The sequence below is a fragment of the Castor canadensis genome, chromosome 11, assembly GCF_047511655.1.
Source record: "Castor canadensis chromosome 11, mCasCan1.hap1v2, whole genome shotgun sequence".
In the NCBI taxonomy this organism is placed as follows: domain Eukaryota; kingdom Metazoa; phylum Chordata; class Mammalia; order Rodentia; family Castoridae; genus Castor; species Castor canadensis.
Genome location: NC_133396.1, coordinates 105655329 through 105680298, shown reverse-complemented (window position 1 = coordinate 105680298; position 24970 = coordinate 105655329). Strand labels below are relative to the sequence as shown.

General features: G+C 35.9%; 1 protein-coding gene across 5 annotated transcripts in view; it reads right to left on the bottom strand.

Annotated features, from left to right (window-relative positions):
- Ash1l (ASH1 like histone lysine methyltransferase) overlaps window positions 1–24970 on the bottom strand; it is a 158493-nt gene that overhangs the window by 119352 nt on the left and 14171 nt on the right. For 4 of the 5 annotated variants that reach the window (XM_020166163.2, XM_020166158.2, XM_020166165.2 and 1 more), the window contains one exon: window positions 17142–17663. The exons of the other annotated variant lie outside the window; for it this stretch is intronic. In XM_020166163.2, coding sequence (XP_020021752.1) covers window positions 17142–17561 — 420 coding nt within the window. In that variant the 5' untranslated portion in view covers window positions 17562–17663. The remainder of the gene's footprint in view (window positions 1–17141; window positions 17664–24970) is intronic. 5 annotated transcript variants of the gene reach the window in all.

The following is a 24970-nucleotide window of genomic DNA, read 5'->3' as shown; positions in this document are numbered from 1 at the left end:
AATAGAAGTAACACCAGATTTCTCTCAGGAATTAGGACTACTGAGTATAATTTTCTCTAGGAAAAACAGAAAGCAAGAATAGTTAGAGAAAGCCAAAAGAAAAGTGGGGGAAAACGGCACCAAATAGTTTTTAAAGCCTGTCACTAAAATATACCTATGGTTTCATGACAGACACATGAAAAGACAAAAGAATCAATGGAGCAGGTTAGAAGACCCCAAACCAAACTGAAACCTGTGAAAATGTACAGCATACTGCAATAAAATGTTTTAATTTTTATGGGAGGAAATTTCATAATAACTACAAAGATTCCATATGCATTTAATCATACATTTTGAATCAGGGAATCCTACTTCAAAAGTTTATTCCAAGATACACTGGCAAAAGTATGCCCGCAAGGCTATAAAATGCAACATTATTTTAATAGCAAAACTATGAAACAATCCAAATGATTATGTACAAAAGAAAGACTGAACTAGCCAAGGCCCATCTGTACAAAAGAGCACTAAGAAACTGAAGAAAGAACGGAATGAGGAAAGGAAGGGAGGGAGAGAGGAAGGAATCCACCAACATACTACTATGGAGTGATCTCTAGGATATCTTGTTTATATGGAAAAAGCAAGATAGACCACATAAGAAAATGGGAATAGAGGATATGACTATACATGGCTGACTAAAAGATGGAAGAAAAAACCCAAAATTTTAATGAAATACATGCTATGCAGAAGAAAATCCAATTAGAAACTAGACCTCCATGTACCTGTTTTATGACTTTTACTTCTAGAAGTGTTAAAAAACAAAATTATGCAGAAAAAAAATCCCAATTTTCTAAATATGTAAAACAGAAGCAAATACATCTACCTACATGTTGAATCAATGAATTATATAATGAATTAACTATAATAAAATAGCTACATACAAAGTAATTATTTTGAATTACTTTAAAACATTGTATTTGGATTATAACCTGAATCCCAAAAGATTACTCATGAAGAAAACTTAAATGAGCAAGGCACAGTGGCTCATGCCTATAATCCTATCTACTTGGGAGGCAGAGATCAGGAGGATCAGTTAGAGGCCAGCCTGGGCAAAAAGTTCTTGAGACCCCTATCTCTACCAATTCCTGGATGTGGTTCCAAGCTATGTAAGGAAGTATAAACACAAGGATCACAGTCCAGGCCAACCCAGACATAAATGTAAGACTCTATTTTAAAACTAACTAAAGCAAAAAGGGATGGGGCATAGCATAAGTGTAAGAGTGCCTAGTGAGAAAGCACAAGGCCCCAAATTCAAACCCTAGTACTGCCGAAAAATAAAATAAAAATGAACTCTTAAATTTCAGCCAGAGAGCATGACAATGTGATAATACTGATGTAATTATTTTAAAGTTAAATAGATATCTGGTAGGTAACAGATTAAGTAATCATGAGAATGTCATTAGGAACCAAAATATGTGAAGTAAGAAAAAAAGATAAGAATATAGTCAAAGAAGTAAAAGCCCTATAATTTTAAGTTGGTATTAGAAATATGTGAGCATATATTCTTCTTTCTCTCCAGCTCTATTCAAAGAAATACCTAAAAATCCTGACAGTCTACTAGCAATAAATACCACTAATACTCAAGACTATGGTCTCTAAATATCATTTTTCATAAAGTCGAGTAGAGTTCTTGGTAGAACTGACTGTTTCCAAGAATTAGATAGGAAACAGAAAAAAAGATCCTGGTGATAGATTCTCTTCACTCTATCACTTTTCACTTACTAGTTTTTCCCTCAATGAAATGTGTTCATTAAAAAAGAAAGTTCGCCATCATGTAGTTAAGATGTAATTTTAAAAAACCCAAATCGATCATGCAGTCAAAAAACATAAAGAAGAAAGCTCTCAGACACTAAAAGGGAAGAAAAAGGCTCTGTTGGGCATTGTGGTATATGCCTGTCTGCAATCCCAAAACACCAGAGGGTGAGGAATGAGGGTCGTGAGTCTGGAGTTTGAGGTCAGCCTGGGCTAAAAGTGAGACTCTGTCTCAAAAAAAAGGGATACAGAGAGGAAGAGAGGGAGGGAAGCAGGAAGGAAAGTTAGTTCTCTGTTGGGGCTACAGTTCACTGGTAATAGCACTTGCCTAGCATTCGCGAGGCACTGGGTTCCATCCAAAAGGAAAAAGAAAGTTCTTTCTAAAAACTACTAGTTCCAGTCTCATTTTGTCAAATCACATATAGTAAGTCTAATTCCTCCTTTTCCCAGTAACTTTTCATACACCTGAGCTCTGCCACATTTTTTGTCTCAAATAATTTTCCTCCCCCTCCCTCAATCTCTTCCTCTCTTCCTTCCTTTTGAGATCTTATTATGTAGCCCAGACTGGCCTTGAACTTGTGATCCTCCTGCTTCAGCCTCCAGAGTACTGGGATTAAAGCATGTGCCACCATGTCAGGGTCTTTCTATTGTACATGATTCAATTTTTAAAATATTTCCCTTTACATGTGGCACCTATACTGGAGTATTAACACAAAATAAAAGGTATCTCTTCTTCTGGACTGGACCTAAATTTTACCTAAGGGGAAACTGGCTTTTTTGATAATGACATACAACACACACACACACACTCTGTATCATTCTGCCATTATCTCAAGTACTAATATTACAGGTGTACACCACTATGATAGGCATACTATTTAAAATATAAAAATGAATAGGCTTCTGGTTTTAAATATTTTTAAATGTACTTATGCCCCACAATTATGACTCAATTTTCAGTTTTCCTTAAGAATCTGTTTGAACTATGATTATATGCATTAACATCAATAAAGCTCACGAGCAATATTAAAGTGAGCAAGAACACTAGTAGAATATGTACTATATGACTTCATTTTTCACAAGGAGGCATATTTTTTTAGACAGCGTCTTGCTATGTTGCTTAAGCTGGCTTATAGCCTCAGTCTCCTGAGTGCTGGATTACAGGCATAAACCACCATGTACAAGGTATAAGAATTTATGTTACTAAAATCAGGGAGACTGGTGGAGTAGCTCAAGTGGTAGAGCAACTGCCTAGCAAGCATGAGGTCCTGAGTTCAAATTCCAGTACCACAAGAAAAAAAAAGTCAAGGAAATGATTACCCTTGGTGTGGGCAGTAACAACAGAGAAGTCCAACTAGGTGTTATTAGATCTGAATGATGTCCTAATTCTTAACATAAATGCTGGTTATGAGAGGTGGTTTAGTTTATAAAAATTCACATTATACTTATGATTTGTATATTTTTCTTTGTGTATGTTGCACTTCAATAAGAGTTATGTTAATGGACTGGCAAAGTGGCTCGAGCAAAGGTGTGCCAGCTTTGCAAGGATGAAGCCCTGAGTTCAAATACCAGTTCCGTCAACAAAAAAAAGAAAAAAGTTATGTTAAAAATTTTGTCAAAGCTGAGTGTGGTGGTACATGTCTGTAATCCCAGCTACTTAGGAGTTGGAGATCTGGAGAATCCTGGTTGGAGGGCAGCACAGACAAAAAGTTAGCAAGACTGATCTTAACACACAAGCTGGGTATAGTGGTCCAAACAGGTAATCCCAGCTATGCAGGAGGCATAGGTAGGAGGATCAAGATTTGAGACCCTATCTGAAAGATAAACTAAAATCAAAAGTGCTTCAGGTGTGGCTCAGGTGATAAGAACACTTGCCTAGCAATCAGTAGGCCCTAAGTTCAAACCCTAGTACCACCAAAAAAAATTTTTCTTAAATTTTTGTCTGAAATGCAAGTAGAAACATACCAGCAATTTAACCATGGAATGAATATGCTAAATGTGGATTTTTGCTTTTGCCACAAATTATCTCAGATAAGTTAAAATCAGGCAAAAATAGTTAATATTTCAAAATATGTGACTTCTGATTAAAGAGGGAAAAGACACACAATGATAATTTGGTGCCAGTTTCAAATATCTTTTTTTTCCAAATCCTAATATTAGATAAACTGAATAGATGAAACAATGTTACTAAGCCTTTGAAAAGTATGTTTGGTACTGGTGATATTATCCTCTTATATTCGTTATAACCCTTTAAAATGACAAGTGGAAGTAAGAGGTATCATTTTAAGAAAACACAGAATACATTCAGCACTGAGAAACACACTGTATTAAAATATTTAATTAGACATCTAAACTTTTCAACAGGAAAATATTTGCTTTATTCCAAATATAAAACTATTCTCATTAAAAAAAAAACACAAATACTATCATCCACGGATAAACACCTTACATTGCCTTTCAGATATTGCAGTGTATACCCAAAAGATGTGCACATGCATTCTTTTATGAAGATGAGGTCAAAGCAGCTTGCTATTTGTACTCCAGCTGCATTAAACAATATAAGGAAAACACTTTTCTGTGCAAATACGAGTTACATTGTAAATTCCATGTTTTCAAAGTAGTTCATCAAAACCAAAATCAGCCTCCTATTGGCTGACACTTCAATAATCAGTTTTTTCCTACTGTAAATAATATAATGATGAATATCTAGTTGTGTACAGTAGATCTTTAATATACACATGCATGCAGTTCTAAGGAGACCACTGAGGAAAAAACCCACAAATGCATAGGATACATAGTTCATACTGTACTACAGATGTTTTGATTCATTTTTCCCATAACCTGGTCTATCTTTCACTAAAGATGTGTTTGCCTTTCAACAAATCTAATTATTAAATTAAGCTCATTAACTTTACCTTGCTTTTGGGGGTGCCATTTGTTTTTTCTAAATTTCAATTTTTTTTTTTTAAACAATACTGGGGGGTGAACTCAGGTCCTTGAGCTTGCTAGGCAGGTACTCTACCACTTGAGCAACTCTACCTGCTCAATCATTTGCTTTTTTGGCAGGCATATTTTCACAAAATTAACAGTAGGGAAAAACCCAGTAGATCACACAATTTAAACACAGCTGATGATACATGAGACTGAGAGCTTCTTCACATCAACTGAGCTATGTAGTGTGCACACAAGGAATTAAATTTTTATTTTCGAAAGTTTTTTGTCTGCATTCAGCCAAAATGTGTGCAATAATTCCATAAGTAAAAGGGGATTACTGTATATCCTTGCATACTTATCTTGTTTCCTTTAAATACATTTCTTTTCCCCCCTTTCTTATCGTTGTGCTGGGTAGGGATACATTGTAGCATTTACAGAAGTTCCTACAATATATCAAATATATCATACTTAGATGCACCCCTTCCACTATTCTCATTCATACCCCTCTCCCTGGATAAATTTCTAATGGTGAAATTGTTATGTCAAAGGGTATATTACTTACACAAGCAGTACAGCTATATACAAGAAAGATTTTTCAAATTACCATTACCAGTGTTTAAGATTTCACAACCTATCTGTTAAGATTTCACACTTATCTGCACTTCAATTTAAGTTTCATTTATTATCTATTACTTTGAATGTGTGGTTGCATGATTTTGCTGCCTATCTGCATTTCTTCAGCAGTGAAATAGCTATTCAAAGTCTAGATCCATATATATTCTTGCGGGGGTAGTACTGGGGGTAGTACTGGGGCTTAAACGCAGGACCTCATGCTTGCTAGACAGGCACTCTACCACTTGAGCCATTCCACTAGCTGTGTGTGTGTGTGTGTGTGTGTGTGTGTGTGTGTATGCATTTTTGAGATAGGATCTCAGTTTTTGCCTGGGTTGGTCTTGAATCATGATCCTCCTGATCTCACTCCTGAGTAGCTAGAATTATAGGCATGAGCCACTGGCATCTGGCTAGAACCTTTAATGCTTTAGAAATATAGCTGTCCTTTGGTACACGAGGGAAATTTGTTCTTGGAACTGGACTGTGCATATCAAAATTCCCAGATGCTCAAGTCCCTTACATAAAAAGGAGGAGCATTTGCATATAGCCTACATACTTCCTCCTACATACTTTAATTCATCTCTAGGTTACTTATAATACTTAATATAGCATACATGCTACAGCTATTATACTGTAATGACAAGGAACGCGATCTCCACATGTTCAGTACAAATACAACTAGAGTAGGCCTACCTACATAGTACACAAATGAGATGTGAGGATGGAGAGAATGAGGATTTGTGAAATGGCATGGAGCTACAACAGGGTATGCCTATTCATTTGGATGAATTCAGGATAGTGTACATGTACAGCAAATACAAGTGCTGCTTTCTGGAACTCTCTGGAGTTCTGTTTTCTGAATATTTTCAATCTGTAGTTGGTAAGATGCAAAATCCAAGGAGAGGAGGGCCAAATGTAATACTATCTTGTCTCTCCATCTGGAATGTTGTGCATATTTTTACTAGTTTAACAATTCCTTTTCAACTTGTATATTTTTTTTGAAGTTAAATCTTTTATATATTTAAATACTTACAAAAAATCATACTAATTACCTCATACAATATTGGTCACTAAATCCTCATAATTACTGTATCATATAATTACTGTAATTATTTTCATTTAATAAGAAGTCTGTATATTAGCAAACCTGCTTGAGTGCACTTAACAAGAAGTGATTAAAGAATTATTTAAATCTAGTTGAGTTGGTAACTAAAGCTCTTAACCACTACATTAAATAAAAGTCTCTAGAGTTACGTTTTTTTCTTATACTTCGAAAGATCATGTCATTTAAGGATGATGTCTCTACTAGCTTTTCAATGAACACTTTTATAGTTTCTCTTTTACTTTATGTACTTTGGTTAAAAAATCTTCGAGTAGGGAAGCTGTTGGGGGTTTTGTTTGTTTTGTTTTGTTTTTTGGTGGTAGAGTTTTGACCTCAGGGCTACGTGCTACTTAGGCAGGTGCTCCATCCCTGGAGCCATGCTCCGAACCCTATTTTACTTTAGTTGTTTTTCAGGTAGAAGCTCACATTTTTGCCCCAGACATCCAACCTCCTACTTGCCACCTCCTGCATAGCTAAGATCACAAGTGCATGCCACCAAGTCCGGGTTATTTGTTGAGATGGGTTCTTGCTAACTGTTAGCCAGGGATGGCCTTGAACCTTGATACTCCCAAGTAGCTAGGATTATAGTGACACACACAGTGCCTGGTCAGATAAACAGCTTTTACCCCAAAAAGGTTTGTCCATTACTCTAAGAGTATTTCCATTATTTACCTCAGGCCCAGACTTGAAATACACCTATGAAATCCCAGTACTGCCCAAAAAAAAAAAAAAAAAAGAAGAAAAAATGTATTTATCATATGCTCTTCTTGTATTTGTATTTTGGTACTTCTCTGAACACTTATGTTTTGTTTCTTTTATATTTATATATAATACTGAGTCACTATTACAATTTGGATCTTAAATACTCCCCCAACCCCCCCCCCAAAAAAACCTCATGTGTTTAGAAGGTTTAGGAGGTGGGGCCTCGGGGAAAGAGGTCACTGGGGACATGCCCTTGAAGGGTATATTGGGACTCTTGCCTCTTCCTCTTTCTACTTGCTTCCTGGCTGACATGAGATGAGCAGCATTCTTTTGCCACATGCTTTCACCAGAAAATAAACCAACAAGACCAAGCAACCATAGACTGAAACCTCTAAAACAATGAGCCTAAACAAATATTTTCTCTTTTAAGTGGTTTATCTCAACTGTTTTGCCATAGCAACGGAAAGCTGACTAAAATACCCTTAAAACAATATACTGACTTCATAATCTTATTTTTTTTGCATTTTATTTTTTATTATTGTACATTGTGACATTTACCAAAATTCTTACAATTTATCACAGTTGAATTCACCCCCTCCATCATTCTTTTATCCTTTCCTCTCCCCATTCCTGGAATAGTTTCATTTTTCCATTTTCATACATGAATACATAATATTTCCACCATATTCACCCTCCAATTTTGGTATATGTGGTGCCAAAGCAAGCACTCTACAACTTTATAACATGTTTTAATACTTGAAAAGAGTAGTTTCTTCCTTGGTGCATTCTTATAGAAATTCCCTACTTACAAATTATTGAGCTACAACTCACCATTAAATTCATCATCTTAAAGTATAGAATTCAGTGGTTTTTAATACAGTCACAGAATTGTGCAAATATCAAAACTAATTTTAGAGCAATTTATCAGGCTATTTTGTGTATGTACACACATTTTCAGATGAACCTGAGATCTAATTTATTTATTCTTGGTTTGTCGAGTCAGGGTCTCACTATATAGCACAGGCTCGCTGTAAACTTGTGATCCTCTTGTCTTAACCTCCTGAGTGTTGGTGTTACATGTGTGTATCAGCCTGATTTGAGTTTTAAAAGATTTCAAATGGTTTTAATTTTGTATAATATATGTCTTAACATTAACTTGAGCTGCACAGTAACAATAAATTTATTCACTCAAGCGTTTAGACTAGATAAATATCACTAGGTACTATAATTTTACTTATATAAATCCTAAAAACTTACTGTCAAGTTTATTTCTAAGTATTTCACACATTCTGCTGTTACTTTTATTAATATTTTTGTTACATTTTGTAACTCCTAATTAGTTTTATTCAAGAACAATATTGTCATGAGCACATATATATGTGTGTGTATTGATAAATATATATACATATTTGTCTTTTATTGTTTTTTTTTGGTGGGGCGGGGATTAGCTTGTTTGTTTTGGTTTTTAAGACAAGGGGTAGCCATGTAGCCCAGGCTGGCCTCCACCTCTCCATCCTCCTGAGTGCTGGGATCTACAGACTGTATTTTTAATATACATAAAGTATCAAGAGAATAACAACCTCTTTCTTTTCACCTATTACTATAATTAATCATAGTAATATATTTCCTGTTATTTTATTTATTTTGGTTCCTGGGCATAAAGACACATTTCACAATGATACAATGTTCTTTTTCTAAAAAAAAATTAAATAAGCAAACATTTGAGGTAACTGTAGAGTTACTTGTAGTTATAAGAAGTAACGCAGGCTCAGTTGTGGTACTTCACATCTGTAACTCCAGCTACTGGGAAGGCAGAGAGAGATTGGGGTTCCAGGTCAACTCAGGCAAAACGTTAATGAGACCCCAATCTCAACAAAAAAGCTAGGTGTGGTGATAAGCGCCAATCATCTCACCTATTCAGGACTTAAGTAGGAGGATTTTGGTCCAGGCTGGCCATAGGCAAAAATACCATAAGACCCTGCTAAAGCAAAAACGGCTGGCTCAGATAGCATAGCATCCGTCTAGCAACCCCAGTACTTCCAAGAATAAAAAGTAAAGAATATAGACAACCCCAGTATTGCAAAAGTAAAAGGAAAGAGATAATAGAGAAAATTAATTACTTAGTTTCTTCCAATGATAACCTTCCAAAACTATGTAGTACAATTTCCCAATTGAGATATTGATATAATTCATTAATCTTCTTTTTCTTGGCTTTTTTTTGAGGCAAGTTCTTCCCATACATCTCAGGCTGGCCTTAAATTATCAATCCTCCTGCCTTGGCTGGGATTACACGTGTATATCATCATATCTGCTTTCAATTCATTAAGTTCATTCAAACAAATCTATTCTGTATCTTACAAATTAGGTTAAGCTATACAAGTCTTTTTGCTAAGACAAGCAAAGTACTTTAACTTTTAATGATTTAATCAATCTACATATTTAAATTTCCTATTATTTCTGAAAATATCCGTAACTTACATTCTTAGCACTTAGAATACCATAGCTCATGTTTCACTGTCTTCAGTGTGTTTCCTATGATCTCATATTGTTGCTTCACCCTCTGTATCAGAAAGTAGTTAAGATTATAGGCATGAGGCATCAGCACTCGGCTTAGATTCTTTTTCTTATACCTATTTTATTCCCAACATGAAAAATCATCACAAGAGCACACATCTGACTTAAACCAATACGGTCTTTCTCTTAGGATTTCTCCACATAAGTCCCTTATTAGTTGTGCATTTAGAACTATGTAAATGATTTTGACTTATGAAATGAGGCCAATCAGGAAACCATTTCTTTTTGATCATATATTCTACTATTTCTCCCTATATATCAACTTTCATAAAAGCTCTAGTCTTTGTTATCATTTAAGGCCTTTAATTCTGGTGTCTCCAAAGTTTTCATTCATTTCCATGCAGCTGTGTCTCAGAATTAATTAGTAATGCTTCTTGAGCAGTCTGTATGTGAGCATCTCTGTAGTGATTTACAAATCATTAAAATGAAATAAAACATAGGAACAGACGGCCATGAAAAGCAGTATGTGAATTAGTAAGTCAAAGTGATGAAATTTAGACCTAATTCTCTGGAACTAAGGAAGCTATGCCTTCTAACAATTTGGTTCAATAATGACTTTTTCCATTAGCAAGATCAACAATGAAATGAGAACATTCACAGTCTCCATATCTCATTATGTACACCATTAAAACACACTGCAATATATACTCAAGCAAGCTACCACTTACATTCCATACTCTAAGAGAAAGTGAACTGCTCAGTCAAATGCAGCAATAATTAGGTAATATTCTACTATAAAATGAAAGCAAAAATTGAGGATGAGCCTGATTAAACTAATTATGGTAGTTTAAATTTCCCTTGTACATTTATAGCAAAGGTTGTAAAGCACAAGAGAAGGGATCTGCTTCTCCCCTCCATTTAAGGGAAAGAGAGAGGCACCTTGTTTTTGCTCCAAGGTTTCAGAACAAATCATGGCTGCCTTTTTACTTGTTTGTTTTGTGTATGCATAGGGAGAAAAAAAACAAAAAAGTTTCACCAAAATGTAAAGATCCAGGAAAATTGGCATAATTGCTACTGCCATGCAGAAGCAAGGCATTGTGTCCAGTATTCTCTACTTCCAAATATCTCTAGCTCAGGCATCTCCAAAGTAAACAATGAAGAGAATGTACAACAGAATCCATCATAGCAGAACTTAAGAGATATCTATATACCATCAGTTCTTCTTGCCTGAATAGTTTATGTCAGTAAGAACATGGAAATGGAAAGGAAGCCATGGGATAATGTGGACTTCTATTTTGAACCTTTTATAAGTTTTCATTAGAAGGTGGCACTTAGCCCATAAAGCACAGATAAGACAACAGAATGTGCCCCTCTCTCCTACTGAACCAGTTTCAAATTCTTTAGTTAAGAGTTAAGGAATTGTTTTATTTAAGATACTGGGATAGCTACAACATTCCACAGTAGTAACAATGAAATTGTAACATGTAGACCCATCTGGTATCACTTTTTGTGGATAAGTCACTTAGATGCATTGAACACTTACAAAATGAGTTTGACATCTAAAGGAAAAAATTTTTAACTAAAAGCCTAATGTGGAGTTGTTATAGATAGTATAGTCTGCCATTCTGACTTGAGCTAAACTACTTAAAAGGGAGTTTTTCTCTGACCTTTTTTTACAAGGTTGAATAGATTTTTTTAAGGGTAGTAACCAAGCTGTTCTTGACCAGGAAAGTCACAAAACAGTCACAAGTGGTAGTGCTATTACCAATAATACCAATTTCTTAAAAATAGGGAGCTACAGATTTTAAATGGGCATAAAATTTTATTATACATCTTTAGTACATAAAGTGAGAAAATATTTGAGTAGTTTATTTTTATTTTATTTTTTTTTTTTTGTGGTGCTGGGGATCAAACCCCTGGCATAGAGATGCTAAGCCTAGCACTCTACCACAGAGCTATCTCCCCAGCCCTTGAGTAGTTTAATTATGACAGGATATGTAAAGGCAACATCTTAGGACTGGAAGAACAAATTCTAATATTCCCAAGTTATATTTTAAGGGCTGTATTTTTGGTGGTGATGATGGCATTATTTATTTTATGCTTACAGATCTTACCTTCAGTCTTAGCAAAATTTTCTTAAAGCATTTTCGGTGTTGATCATGAAATGCAAAAACTAAAACAATCATCTTAACATTCAAGGAGCAGTCACTATTAAGAGATAATTAGTATGTATCATGCTATATGTTCAAAATAGAAATAAATATGCAATTGCCTAGGAGGGCTCAGGGAACATTTCACAGAAGTGGGTGAAATTTTAATTAAGTCTTTCCACACCCTCATTCTCCTTCTTTTCACTATCATACAAACTTTTGTGGGTTCTTTTGTTTGATTATTTTCTTTGGCAATACTGAGGTTTTGAGCTTGGGCCCTGAACTTGATAGGTAAGCGCTCTGCCACTTGAACCACATCGCCAGCCCTTTTTGCTTTAGTTTTTGAGATATGGTCTCAAATTTTTGCCTGGTCAGAGTTGGACGGCGATACTCTTACCTATGGCCTCCCGTGTAGCTAGGACCACAGGCACACCACCACACCCAACTTATTTGTTGAAATGGGGTCTCCCTAATTTTTGCCTGTGATGGCCTTGAACTGTTATTCTCCTGATCTCCATCTCCCATTAGTTGTTGCAGGTGTGAGCCAACACCATCCAGACTATTTTTTATTTAGGAATTTAGTAACCTTATTTACTTCTGTAATTTTTCTCATAGGTAACTTAATTCCTGAAGTTAAGACAAAAGCAAAAAAGAAAGTCACTAAGAAAGCTTACGAAACTGTTTGTTTGATAATTCCTAACTGTATAATTGCTGAAACCATCATAAGCAACAAATATTTTAAAAACAAAGGCTGGGCTTGGGGTATGCCTCAAGTGATAGAGTGTCTGCCTAGAAAACTCAAGGCCCTGAGTTTAAACCCTAGTATTGCCAAAAATAAATAAATGAGTGAATAAAATAGTAATAAAGAAGCTAACTTTGTGTGTGGGGGAGATGGTTGGGATGATCTAAACAACGTACAATGTAAGGCTATTTGGAATTGTCACAATGAATGCCCATAGTAAAATGAATGTACCCTAATAAAAATAAAAATATTTTAAAAGAAGCTGCTTTTAAAAAAAAACAAAATGGAATGCCCTGTCTTGCGACAACACCGCCCCCCCAACTCTGGGGGCTCTACTCTCCCACTTTACACTTTTCTATCTCAATAAACTCTCCCAATTCACCAAAGAAAAGAAAATCTACCAAACTTATAAGCCTCTGGCTTATAATTTTCAGTACCTGCTTGAGATTTCTTCAGACGGATTCTGGAGCCCCTTACCCATACAATCAAGTACTGGACAAGGAACTACAGAATAATTACACTGAGTAATTTTGCTGGAAATGACAAAGTGAGGGTTAGAAAAAGGTTCTATTTTGTTGCACTGTTTTTACTGTGAAAGCTATTCCTGAATTCTGTAACTGTTAGGATCATCTTTTTGCTTTAACATATATAATTGGATGTTAGTAATTCAACGTAGCTTGATTAAAAATAGCTAAAATACTTAGTGTATACGTATCTACCTTCTGTGCATTTTTGTCAAATGCTTTTGTGCACACCTAAACTCAGACTTACTAATATAGTAGAACTTTGAATTATATTCTCGTATGTTAGATTTTTAAGATGTTTTGCAAAATTAAAGATAAAACATACATATTAGATAAGTATTTCACTATACAAATTGAAAGATAAAAGTCCAAATTTAAGGTTCAGTAACTATTTTTTTTGGGGGGGGATGTTTATTTGGTGGTACTTGGGTTTGAATTCATGGTCTTATTTTTTGCTAGTCAGGCACTCTACAACTTGAGCCACACCACCAGTCCTCAGTAACTCTTTTGTTTAAAAAGCTAAGCACTGGTTATAACTTCACTTAAGCAGTATGCATTGTATCTGATGTATCTGTTGACAATGTTTTCTTTTGAGAATCTGTACTGTCTCAATTAACAAAATATATTTCAAACTATCATCTTAGAAATATCAAAAATCCAGACTGAAGAAAGATCTTTATTCATATTAAGCAAGTCAGAAAAATTGTTGCTAATATGCAAACTATCTTCCTCTTACCATATATACCTCTCAATTCGTGACAACAGACATTTGCTGCTGCAAAGTGATATTTATCCTGAACTCATCCTGCAACTCTTGCGTAAACCAGATCTCTAATGCCACCTGCTGTTGTAGATCAGGGCCCTCCACAAACTACTAATCTGACCCATGTCATTCCTGCTTGAATTCCACTCCTCTATTAAGACCAAAGCAGTTCAGTATTAACCATACACAGATTAAATAAAATTCAGGTACTACATATGGTAAGCTTTAATATTAAAGCTATACACGATTGAGGTCATTATCACAATTTTTTCAAATAACCTTTCAAAAAAGCAGTATTAATGTTCAATTTTTGCTAAGAAGAATACTATAAAGTAGGTCTACAACTTAAAAAAAAAAAAGAAAAATTCTAAGAAAACGTGAGCACAGTCATGTAATTCTTATTTTTTAAAAAAACCTTTTTTTTCCCCAGTACTGGGTTTAAACTAAAGGACTTGTGCTTGTTAGACAGGTACTCTACCACTTGAACCATTCTGCCAGCTAGTCCCTTATTTTAAAAATCCTTATTACTAAAAGAAACACTAGACATAGAATATGATTTCTTAAATGAAACAATATACTTTGTAATCACCTCAACATCCACCAAGAAGAAAAATATAGCCAGCAGGGTGGTACATGACATTAATCATGCCACTAATCCCAGCACTCAGGTGGTTGTGGCAGAAGACTACAAGTTCCAGTCCAGTCAGGGGTATACAGTGAGACCCTGTCTCAAAAACAAACAAGCTGAAGTGGTGCTTTCCAAAGTCTTTGAATGCCACACACAAGTTGATTACGGAAGTATTCCTTTCCTCTCCTCCATTCTTTGTATTTTTTTTTTTTTTTTTACATTTTCTTAATATACATACACACTAAAAGTCTGTCAATTCTTGTTTTACACCACAACTGACAAAACTCTGGGATGTATCCTAAGTGTGCCCTTGATTACTTGTTCCAAAAGCTCTCTTTTTTCTAGCAAATTGGAAAAAAGCTGTCAATACCTAATTTTAAACATGAGTTCTTCTGTAAAGCTCTTTTGACTATTCTCTTGCTTACCACCTTCCTCTAACAAATTTGTGATTCTCATACACACTGTATTCATTTTTGATACCACATTTATCACGATATACCATAATTACTTGTTTATGTCATCAGACAGGCACTCAAATACCTTTTAGAAAAATAAATCAAAATGCTAAGAATCTAAACTAGACATTAAATCTAGCACTGATATAAAACTTAACCCTCCTTGGTGAAATTACAAAGCAAAACATTAGTCCTTTTGATCAGTTGCCTAAAATATAAAAGGCATCAAAAATTACAATTTTAAGACAGCAAAAATGTTTAAATTGGCAGGGCATCAGTGTTCAAACCTGTAATACTAGCTACTTGGGAGGGTGAGATCAAGATCATAATTCGATGATAATCCAGGTTAAAAAAAAACCCTTAAATTGTGATGTAAAACTCTGCACATGCCTACTATAGTGAATATCTAAAAAACACTGAGTTGTAGATTTTTTATGTGATACTGGGGCATGAACTCAGGGCCTACCCTTTGAGCCACTCCACCAGCCCTTTTTTTTGTGAAGGGATTTTTCAATATAGGGTCTTGAGAACTATTTGCCCAGGCTGGCCTTGAACCACGATCCTCCTGTTATCTGCCTTGCGAGTAGCAAGGATTATAGGTGACTGGCTCCAATTCAAGAACTGGCACAGTATCCATTTTTTCCTGACTTACATCTATTAATCTATTCACATGATTATATCAACAAATCACCCCAAACTATCTTATACCTCTATAATCTTGTATAAAATAACAACTATTAAAATTTTCTGGATGCAGGTCAGTGTTGTAGCTCAAAATGTAACCTAGCTCTCAGGAAGTACAGAACAAGAGGATCATGGTTCGAGGCCAGTCTATGCAAAATGTTAGTGAGACCCTCTCTCAATCAATAGCTGGGCATGGTAGTGAGCACCTGTCATCCCAGTAATGCAGAAAGCATAAACAGGAGTATCATGGTGCCGGTTAGCCTAGCCAAAAACATGAGACACCATCCCAAAACTAACTAAAGCAAGAAAGGGCAAGTGTGTGTAGCTTAAGTGGAGAGTACCTCCCTAGTATGCACAAGGCTGAATTCAACCCCCAGCACAAAAAAAAAAAAAAAGAAAAAAAGAAAAAAGACTGGATGCCACTGCAATTTGGAGAAGAACAAAGGAGCCTGCAGCATTACAGTTTCTAGTAATATATTAAAAAGTATATGAATTTGACAGTAAAGAATTAATGGTTAGGCAGGGCATGATGGCACATGCCTGAAATTTCCAGCACCTGGGAGACTAAGAAAAGAGGGATTACATGTTTGAGGCCAGCCTGGGCTACATAGCAAGACCCATCTCAAAAAAGGTCAAGTGAGGGGTGGGAGTGGGAGGGGGAGGGTGGTGGATTAATGATAAAAATCAAGTCATTTCATACAGTGAAGAATATCCCTAAATTTTAGCTGAACTGTTAGGCAAACTCTTCCTACCTTACTCCACTGTAGGCATGTGATCTAAATCCTTGTGTGGGCACACATGGTATCTACAGTCTGAAACTAAATAATATATAGTAACTAAAATTTGTGGTGAACATGATGCAACACAAATCTGACATCCTTACTAAATAGGCGAGGATACGAGACAGGGTGAAAGATTAACAAAAATTAGTCATTATATGGAATGGGGGACATTTTTTTTGGAGACAGGGTCTTGCAGTGTTGTCCAGGCTGGTCTTGAATTCATGAATTTAAGTATTCTCCCTGCCTCAGCCTCCTCAGAAGCTAGAACCAAAGGTATCCACCACCCAGTCCAGCTGACATTTTAAATATATTAATTTGTCTTATAAGGAACAGGAATATTTTATAAAACAATTCACTTAACAAATGCTTTCAATTCATATGTTAGTGAATCTGATCCTTTCCACCATCCTGAAAGGGAGGTGGTATTGTAAGCATTTAACATTTTTGAGCCTCAGGTTTTCCTCTGTTAATATGCCATAGTCTTCTTGTGAGTAAATTGAGAGGCAAGATTCAAATCTAGTCTTCTTAACTATGAATCTTATATATTTTTCTGCTGTCATATTTAGGAGCAAGCTCCATTTAAAACATTTGTTATAATTTTATAAATAAAAATACATATATGGCTATGCTAATACATCTTTGACATAACTCATAGACTATTTGGAAAATCACTTTCTGAAATCTATGTGTAAGCTAGATAAAAATTAATACAGAAATCCAAATATTGTCCATGATCACTTATTGTTGGGAATTTCACTTACCCGTTTTGAAGGACAATGTTCATTCTTTTCATCTGTCATCTTCCCGCTTTTAAGTGCTTTCCTTGGGTGCTTGATAGTTGTTTTTATGGCAGGTCGACACACATAATTCTCCAAGTTCTTGGGAGGTTTTTTAGTTCTCTTAGCCTGAAGGCCGATTTTTAATTTTAAATTTCCCTCTGAAAAGTTTGTTTCTTTCACTGAAAACTGTTGCTGTGCCTCAGTCAAACCATCCTCATTTCCTGCTTCAATGTTTCTTTCCCAATTCCGCTTTCGAAGGTCCTCTTCCTCCTTTGTGCTGTTCTCTATTTCTACTTCTCTCTTGCTGACCAGAGTGCCAGTATTGATGGCAGAAGGACTCTTTCTTGAAAAACCTTCGGAATCAGAACCCAATCCTAACATAGCAGTATTTCTAGGGTCCATCACAAGTGTATGTTATTGCCAAGGAATCTTACAAAAACTTTACAGAACTGTGTTCCATAAAAAAATAGGGTTTTCCAAAACTTGCAACCAGCATCTCTTTTTCTGCAGGATAGATCATAACAAAAATTTATCAGAAAAGAGGCAATTACTAACATGAGAAATGGGTGATAAGGGAAGAGGGACAAGGAAGTCAAAAAGCACCCCCAACTTGGTAAAATAAATCAAGATGTAGTTCAGAATGGATTTAAATTTGTTTAGTTACAAATACATTTAAAATTTCAAAATAAGTTCATCATTCTACAGACATCATGAATAAACCATAATGGTATGATACAAAATTAAGATGTTTTTTGACAGTACAGGGTTTGAACTGAGTGCCACACGCTTGATAGGCAGGCACTCTACCACTTGAGTCATTCCATCAGCCAGCAAATCAAGCTGGCGATGCACGCCTGGAATCCCAGCATACAGGAGGCTTTGGCAGGATAAGTTTGAAACCACCCTGGGCTACCACAAAAATAAAAAAAATTAGAGGGGAGGAAAGAAGTACAGCATGTACCACTGTGTCTGGCCTTACATGACTGTCTTTTATGATGAGAAATAATGTAACTTTTTAATATATATGCTGATTCTATTTCATATAGGTGGGCTTTCTGTAAACTTATTAAAGAATCTTAATTTCATCAGTAACATGTCTCTAAATTTTAGCTTATACCTTTTCTGTCTCTGTACCATCAAGGCTGGTCTGAGAAGAGCAACCAGGCTGACCCATTTTTTAATATTCCTGATCAGTAACTTCAAGTGGACCTATGCGGTCCTGGCTGGCCTGAAACTCATGATCCTCCTTGCTTCTATCTCCTAAGTGCTATGATTACAGGCATGCACTAGCATGCCCATCTCAGTCCTCTTCTTACTTGATTTGTTGACAGAATTTGACACAGCAGAACAGCCCCTTCTGTTTTTACTTGACATCCAGAATGTCTGTCTTTATTCTTCACTGGTAAGTCAATCTGTCTCCTTTGCAGATTCTTTCTTTTCTCCGGGACTTTAAGGCACTTAAATCTCTTCCCTAGTGTACCTGTACTCAATACCTAAATGGCCAGATACAATCTTTTGGTTTTAAATCACCTCTAACATTGATATTCACAAATTTCCATCTCCAGACAGAAACCTCTTTCTGTATCTTCAAATTCATATTCTAAATGTCTACGTGACTCACTGGCTGGATATGTAATAAATAGGCACTTCAAACGTGACATGTCTGAAACCAATTTTTCTTTGCCCAGGGCTTGAACCTATTCTTTACACAGGCTTCATCTCAATAAATGGCAACTCAAGAAATTTTTAGATAGAACATTTCTAATCAAGGGCTAGAGGCATAGCTCAAGGGGTAGAGTACCTGCCTAGGAAGCTTGGAGCCCTAAGTTCAAGCCCTAGTACTGCAAAAAGAAATTGTTTTTCCAGTCAACCTTAATTTCCCATGTCCATTTGGTCAGCACTGTCTGGTAGCTTTACCTTCAAAATATATGCAGAATCTAACTTCTCTTCTTCTCACTACTTTGATGGCTATCACATCTAAATGACCAAAGTACCTGACCTGAAACACTGCAATAGCCTTCTAACTGGAGTATCCTGGCTTTAGCCTTCATTACCACTCCTGTCACCTCCTCTCAACTCAACAGCAAAGTGACCTTTTTTTTCCCCCCAGTACTAGGGTTTGAACTCAGGGCTTTGCACTTGCTAGGCAAGTGCTCTCTTACTTGAGCAACACCTCCAGCCCCAAAGTGATCCTTTTAAAGAGTAAGTCAATCACTCTTCTGATCAAAACCCTAATTCACTCAGAGTAGAATACAAAGTTCTTATAATGGTATAGAGACCTTACTTAATCTACCCTACTATCCCTTCTACCTGGCTTCCGGGCCCTAACAGTCTCCCTACTTAGTTCTAAGGAAGGGATGCACAGGTCGCCCTTCTATTTCTGCACTCAGGGTTCTTACATTTACTACTCTGCCTGACTAGAAAACAATCTTTGCCCAGATAAGTGCATTTTTTGCCTTTTCACTTCCTTCATCTCTCCGCCTAAATGAAAGCTTACAGAAGAAGCCTTCTCTGACAATTCTATATAAGATAGAAAAGGCCCTACCTCACCACTTTCCTCACACACTCCCTGTGCTATTTTACTTGCTCCAAAGCTCTTCATACCACCTGATGCCCAATGTATTTATTCATTGTCTGTATCTTTCTACTCAAATTTAAACTCTATCAAGAAATGCACTTTTGTTAGTTTAGCTCACTGTTACATCCAAGCACTCTAAAACAGTACCTGACACACAGTAAGTGGTCAATAAATACTTGTTGAATTAATTCCATGCCTTATGTGAATTATCATATTGGCTTCAATTGGTCCGTTTTTAATCCTATCTTTCCCTTTTTAAGTTGTTTCCTAACTGCTAATGACTATCCTGTGTTTCATATGTTGCTAATGATGGACCTTCCATGTATTTCTTTGGTTATTTGTTAAAACAAATTCTTTCTGGACTAAAAACAAACATTTTACAATTTACACAAAATAACTGCTTATATTCATTACTCACAAATACATACATTTTTAAAGTTTTCTACAATTTTTTGTTTGTCATGAAAGAATACCAGGAACTTCAATATTTATAAATGCAAAATAGAATTTCAGTGTTTTCCACAAAGAAGTCAAATCATTTATTCACCTGCACGTATTCGCTGTCAAAGAAAGATGCATTTTTGTTAGTTCATTCATTTATTTTTTTGAGCTAGAGTCTATGTAGCCCACGTTGGTCTTATCTTCTCAAGTGCTAAAATTACAGGTGTATGCCACTGCATCCAGCAGATCATAGTCAATCTAGAGCATTACAGAGATGGGTCTGGGAGAGACAGGATTCTCGGCATTTAAAAAATTTTACATTAACAAACAAACAAACAAAACTTCAGGGCACCTGTGGCTAACATCTGTAATCCTAGCTACTTAGAAGTCTGAGATTAGAAGGATGGTTGTTCCAGGTCAGCCAGGGCAAACAGTTCCAAGAGACCACATCTTCAAAATAACCAGAGCAAAATGGACTGGAAGTATGTATGGGTCAAGTAATAGAGTGGCTGCTTTGCAAGCAAAAAGCCCCAAGTACCACAAAAAAAAAGAAAAGGAAGGGAAAAAACTGAATCAAAATGACATATGTTATTAAACAGCAGAATATCAATAAACAAAAGACATTAATTTAAAAATGATCACCCCTCTAGAAATGTGCATAAAAACAGAAATATTGTTTTCCTAAATTGATCGAGGAAAACAGACAGTATGCCTATATGCATATTTTGTGAATCCATTTAGACAGTGAAACAAAAATCACAATTAACATACCCCACATGCCAAACCTAAGCATTTCTAACAAAGATATGACCAAATTCTAAATATACTTCACAACAAAGTATACTTTTGATCTGCTAAATGTAAACTACTGGAAAAACAGTCTCTGTATCAGGTGCCAGAATGCTATTTGCTATTTTTATTAAATTTATTTTGTTTTATTTTATTTTTTGAGGTTGGGTCCAGGCTGGCCTCAAGCTATAATCCTTCTGCCTCAGCCACCCAAATACTGGGATTACAGATGTGTTCCATCATGCCTAGCCTAAAAATACTGTATTTTTAACTTCAACTTTATTTATGAATTACAATTTCAGCTTTTGAAAGATAGCTATACAATCAATCTAGGCTATCAATCCAGGATCAAGGACACTATGTTATACAACTTATTCTGGTTCCTACTATAATATATTCATTTTAAAATATAGTTTGAAGGAGAAAAACAGAATTAAGATTGCAAAAATCTTCTTTGCTCAAAGAGGCACTTTCAACATGGAATTTGGGGATTTATAATGTTTTAAAATCTCTGGAATAATCTAGGATAACCTAGTGAAATTCAGAAAATTAACACAACTTTTATAGCATAAAGTCCTTTCTTATAAATCATCATAGCTTTGAACAAACTCTTTGGGAAAATACTAATTATATTAATAGGACAAATACATTGTCTCAACACAAAGTATGATAATTTAGTAATATGTTTGACACTAATTATAAATTTAAAAAATTACACAGGGTGTGTCAGTGCACATCTATAATTCCAGTTACATGGGAAGAGGAAATCAGGAGGATCTCTGTTCAACACCAGCCCTATGCAAAAAAAAAAAAAAAAAAATCAGTGAGACCCCCATCTCAATCAATAAGCCAGGTGTGGTTGTGCACACCTGTCATCCCAGCTAGACAGATCATAGGTAGGAGGATCACAGCGAAGGCCAGCTCCAGGCAGAAACATGAGACCCTCTCTAAAAAATAACCTAAAGCAAAAATGAAAAACAGCTGAAGGCATGGCTCAAGTAGCAGAGTTCAAACCCTAGTACCACCAAAAAAAAAAATTTTTTTTTTTTTTACAAAATTACAATTCATAGTGATTTATGAATGCTACTCACTGTGCATATTCTGCAATGTGCCAATAAACACCTTGGAGAGCAAGATCAATATAGGCTTTGCAGTTGGGGATATAGCTCAGTGGTAGAGCATGTGCTTAGCATATGTTAAGTCCCTGGGTTTAATCCATACCACCAAAACCAAATCACAAACAAAAAATACACAAACACACAATACACACACACACACACACACAGTTCTGAGCTGAGATACAGAACCACTATGGAGGACAGTTCAATTATGTTTGTCATATCATTTTATGTGTAAATACCTAGTCTACCATCAGGTGTGGGAAGGACATACTTTGATAGCCATTATTTAGCAAAACAATATAAAATCAATATAAAATTTGTTTATATGAAGTGGGTTCTGACAGTGAGTTTAGCACTAAGGCACTTTTAATACCTTAAAAGTAAAAAAATTCATCATTATTTATTGCACTTTTATATGTGTAAAACTCTATGTTCAAAGATTTACAAATCTCATTTAAACCTCACAATCACCATGACATAGTTATTATTCCTTTTATAGATTAATGAAAAACAGGCTGATTCACCTATAAAAGACACAGCCAGGTCTGCCCAGCTGTTTTTTTTTTTTTTAATCTTTCCTTTTTTTTTTTGCAGTAATGAGGTGTGAACTAAGGGCCTATACCTTGATCCACTCCAGCAGTCCTTTTTTTGTGAATTTTTTTTTTTGGAGATAGGGTCTCTCAAACTATTTGCCTGGGTTGGCCTTGAATCGTGATCCTCCTGAGTAGCTAGGATAACAGGCATGAGCCACTGGCACCCGGCCCAGCTCCTCTTAACTACTATGTTATGTTTTCTCCAAAAGATCATTTTCAGACCTGATCATATTTCTCTCTGCTACATTTGAAACTCTCTTTTGGCCTCTATCGTGACACATTCTACTGGCTTTTCTAATACCTCTCTAACCATTTCATCATTTCCTTTATGGATTCATTATTCTTAATCTATATATTAATTTAATAAATATGTTCTGAGAACCTCAAAATACATCTTGAGAACCATGACACAGTCTTAAATGTAGTCAAGTCATAAAAATATGGTCCTCATGAACTTTAAAATTTTAGAAGGAAAGGCAGAAACAATCATATAAATATAATAATTATAACCTATAACAAATATAACAAAAGGCACCACTGTGAAACAGTCTATTAAGAGAACTTGAAGGATCAGGAAACAGATCTTAGAAAAACATTTCACATTTAAGGTGTGACTTGAAGTTTGAGTAAGCTAAATGTAGGGAGAAAATGAGGCAAAAATAAAAAAGAGTGTATGTGTAAAAAGTACTTAGGATTGTAAAATTTAGCAGTACATTAACTGAGATAAGAACACAAAATGAAAATTGAACGGTGAGTGAGAAAACTTTGCAAATGGCCTTGTTAGCCTGTACTAAGGATATGGAATTCAAAAAGATGCTGCTAAGACATTCTCAGAACAGCAAGGTGCAATTTACATGCTGAGAAGATCTATTTACTGTGGGAGAATGATTATAAAGATAGCAAAAGTTCACTGTGGAATACCAGTTATAAGACTAACATACTAGAGGGCTGGGGATGTAGCTTAGTGGTTTAGCATGCACCCTGGTTTCAATCCCCAGTACCATCAAAAAGAAAAAAAAAATATTAACATGCTAGAGTAAGAATGGAGAACTGGAAATAGAGAAAAAAGGATAGAATTAAGAGGTATGTTAGAGGTATAGCTGAAATAATTTATCATTAAGATGAGATGAGGGGAGGAGAAAAACCTAGAAGACCTGAGCAAATGGCAAACAGAACTGCAGTACTAGAGATTCCTTCAGCAAATGTTTACTGAATACCCTTTATGTACCAGGAAATGGGAGATACAGGCAGTACAAAAAAAGACTAAAATTCCCGCTATCATGGAACTAACATTCTAGAAGAAGTTTGCAGAGAAAGGGAAATTTTAGGTACAGTATCTGTGAAACAAGTGGAAAGGTCTAGACATACGTGTACATGGTACATTATGTACAAAGAGAATTAGTGGGGAGTCACAGGCACCTGTGTGGTGGAGCATGCCTACAATTTGGCCATACTAGGGTTTGAACTCAGAGCCTCCCACTTGCTAGTCAAGTGTTCTACCACTGAGCTGCACCCCTAGCCCTGCTCATTTGGTTTTGGTGGGTCTGGGGTTTGAACTCAAGGCTTTGTGCTTGCAAAGCTGGTGCTATACCTCTTGAGCCACACTTCCACTCCACTTTGCTCTAGGTATTTCAGAAATGGTGTCTCTCAAACTATTTTCCCGGGCTGGCATTGAACATTGACTCTCCCAATCTCAGCCTCTCAAATAGCTAGGATTATAAAAGTGCGCTAATGACTCCCCGATCTTTTAAAATTATTTTTCAAGTAGGGTTTCACATTTCTGCTTAGGGCTGGCCTCAGATCACAATCCTCCTACCTATCACCTACTGTGTAACAGATTACACATATACACAACCACACCCAACTTGGTTGAGATGGAATTTCAGTAACTTCTTTCACAGGCTGTGCTGAAGCCACAATCCTCCCAACTTCTGCCTCCTGAGTACCTAGGATTACAAGTATAAGCCACCCTAGTCTCCAGCCTGGTTTTTGTTTTTTCTTCAAATAGGGCTTTGCTAACTTTTTTGCTTGGGCTGGCCTCAAACCTCCATCCTCCCATTTCTGCCTCCTGTGTGACTGGGCCAAATACCATCCTAAACACCTCAGCTCTACTTAAGACCACTGACTCTAAACTATCCCACAATTTTTGGTACTGTTACTTAAAACACCTGGAAAAGGGTACAAATGTTTCTGTTCCATTTATCTGGAACTGATTCTCTCATGCACACATTATGCATTACATCATGGTTTTACGACCTGAGAAAATAAAAAAGTCATACATGATACAGG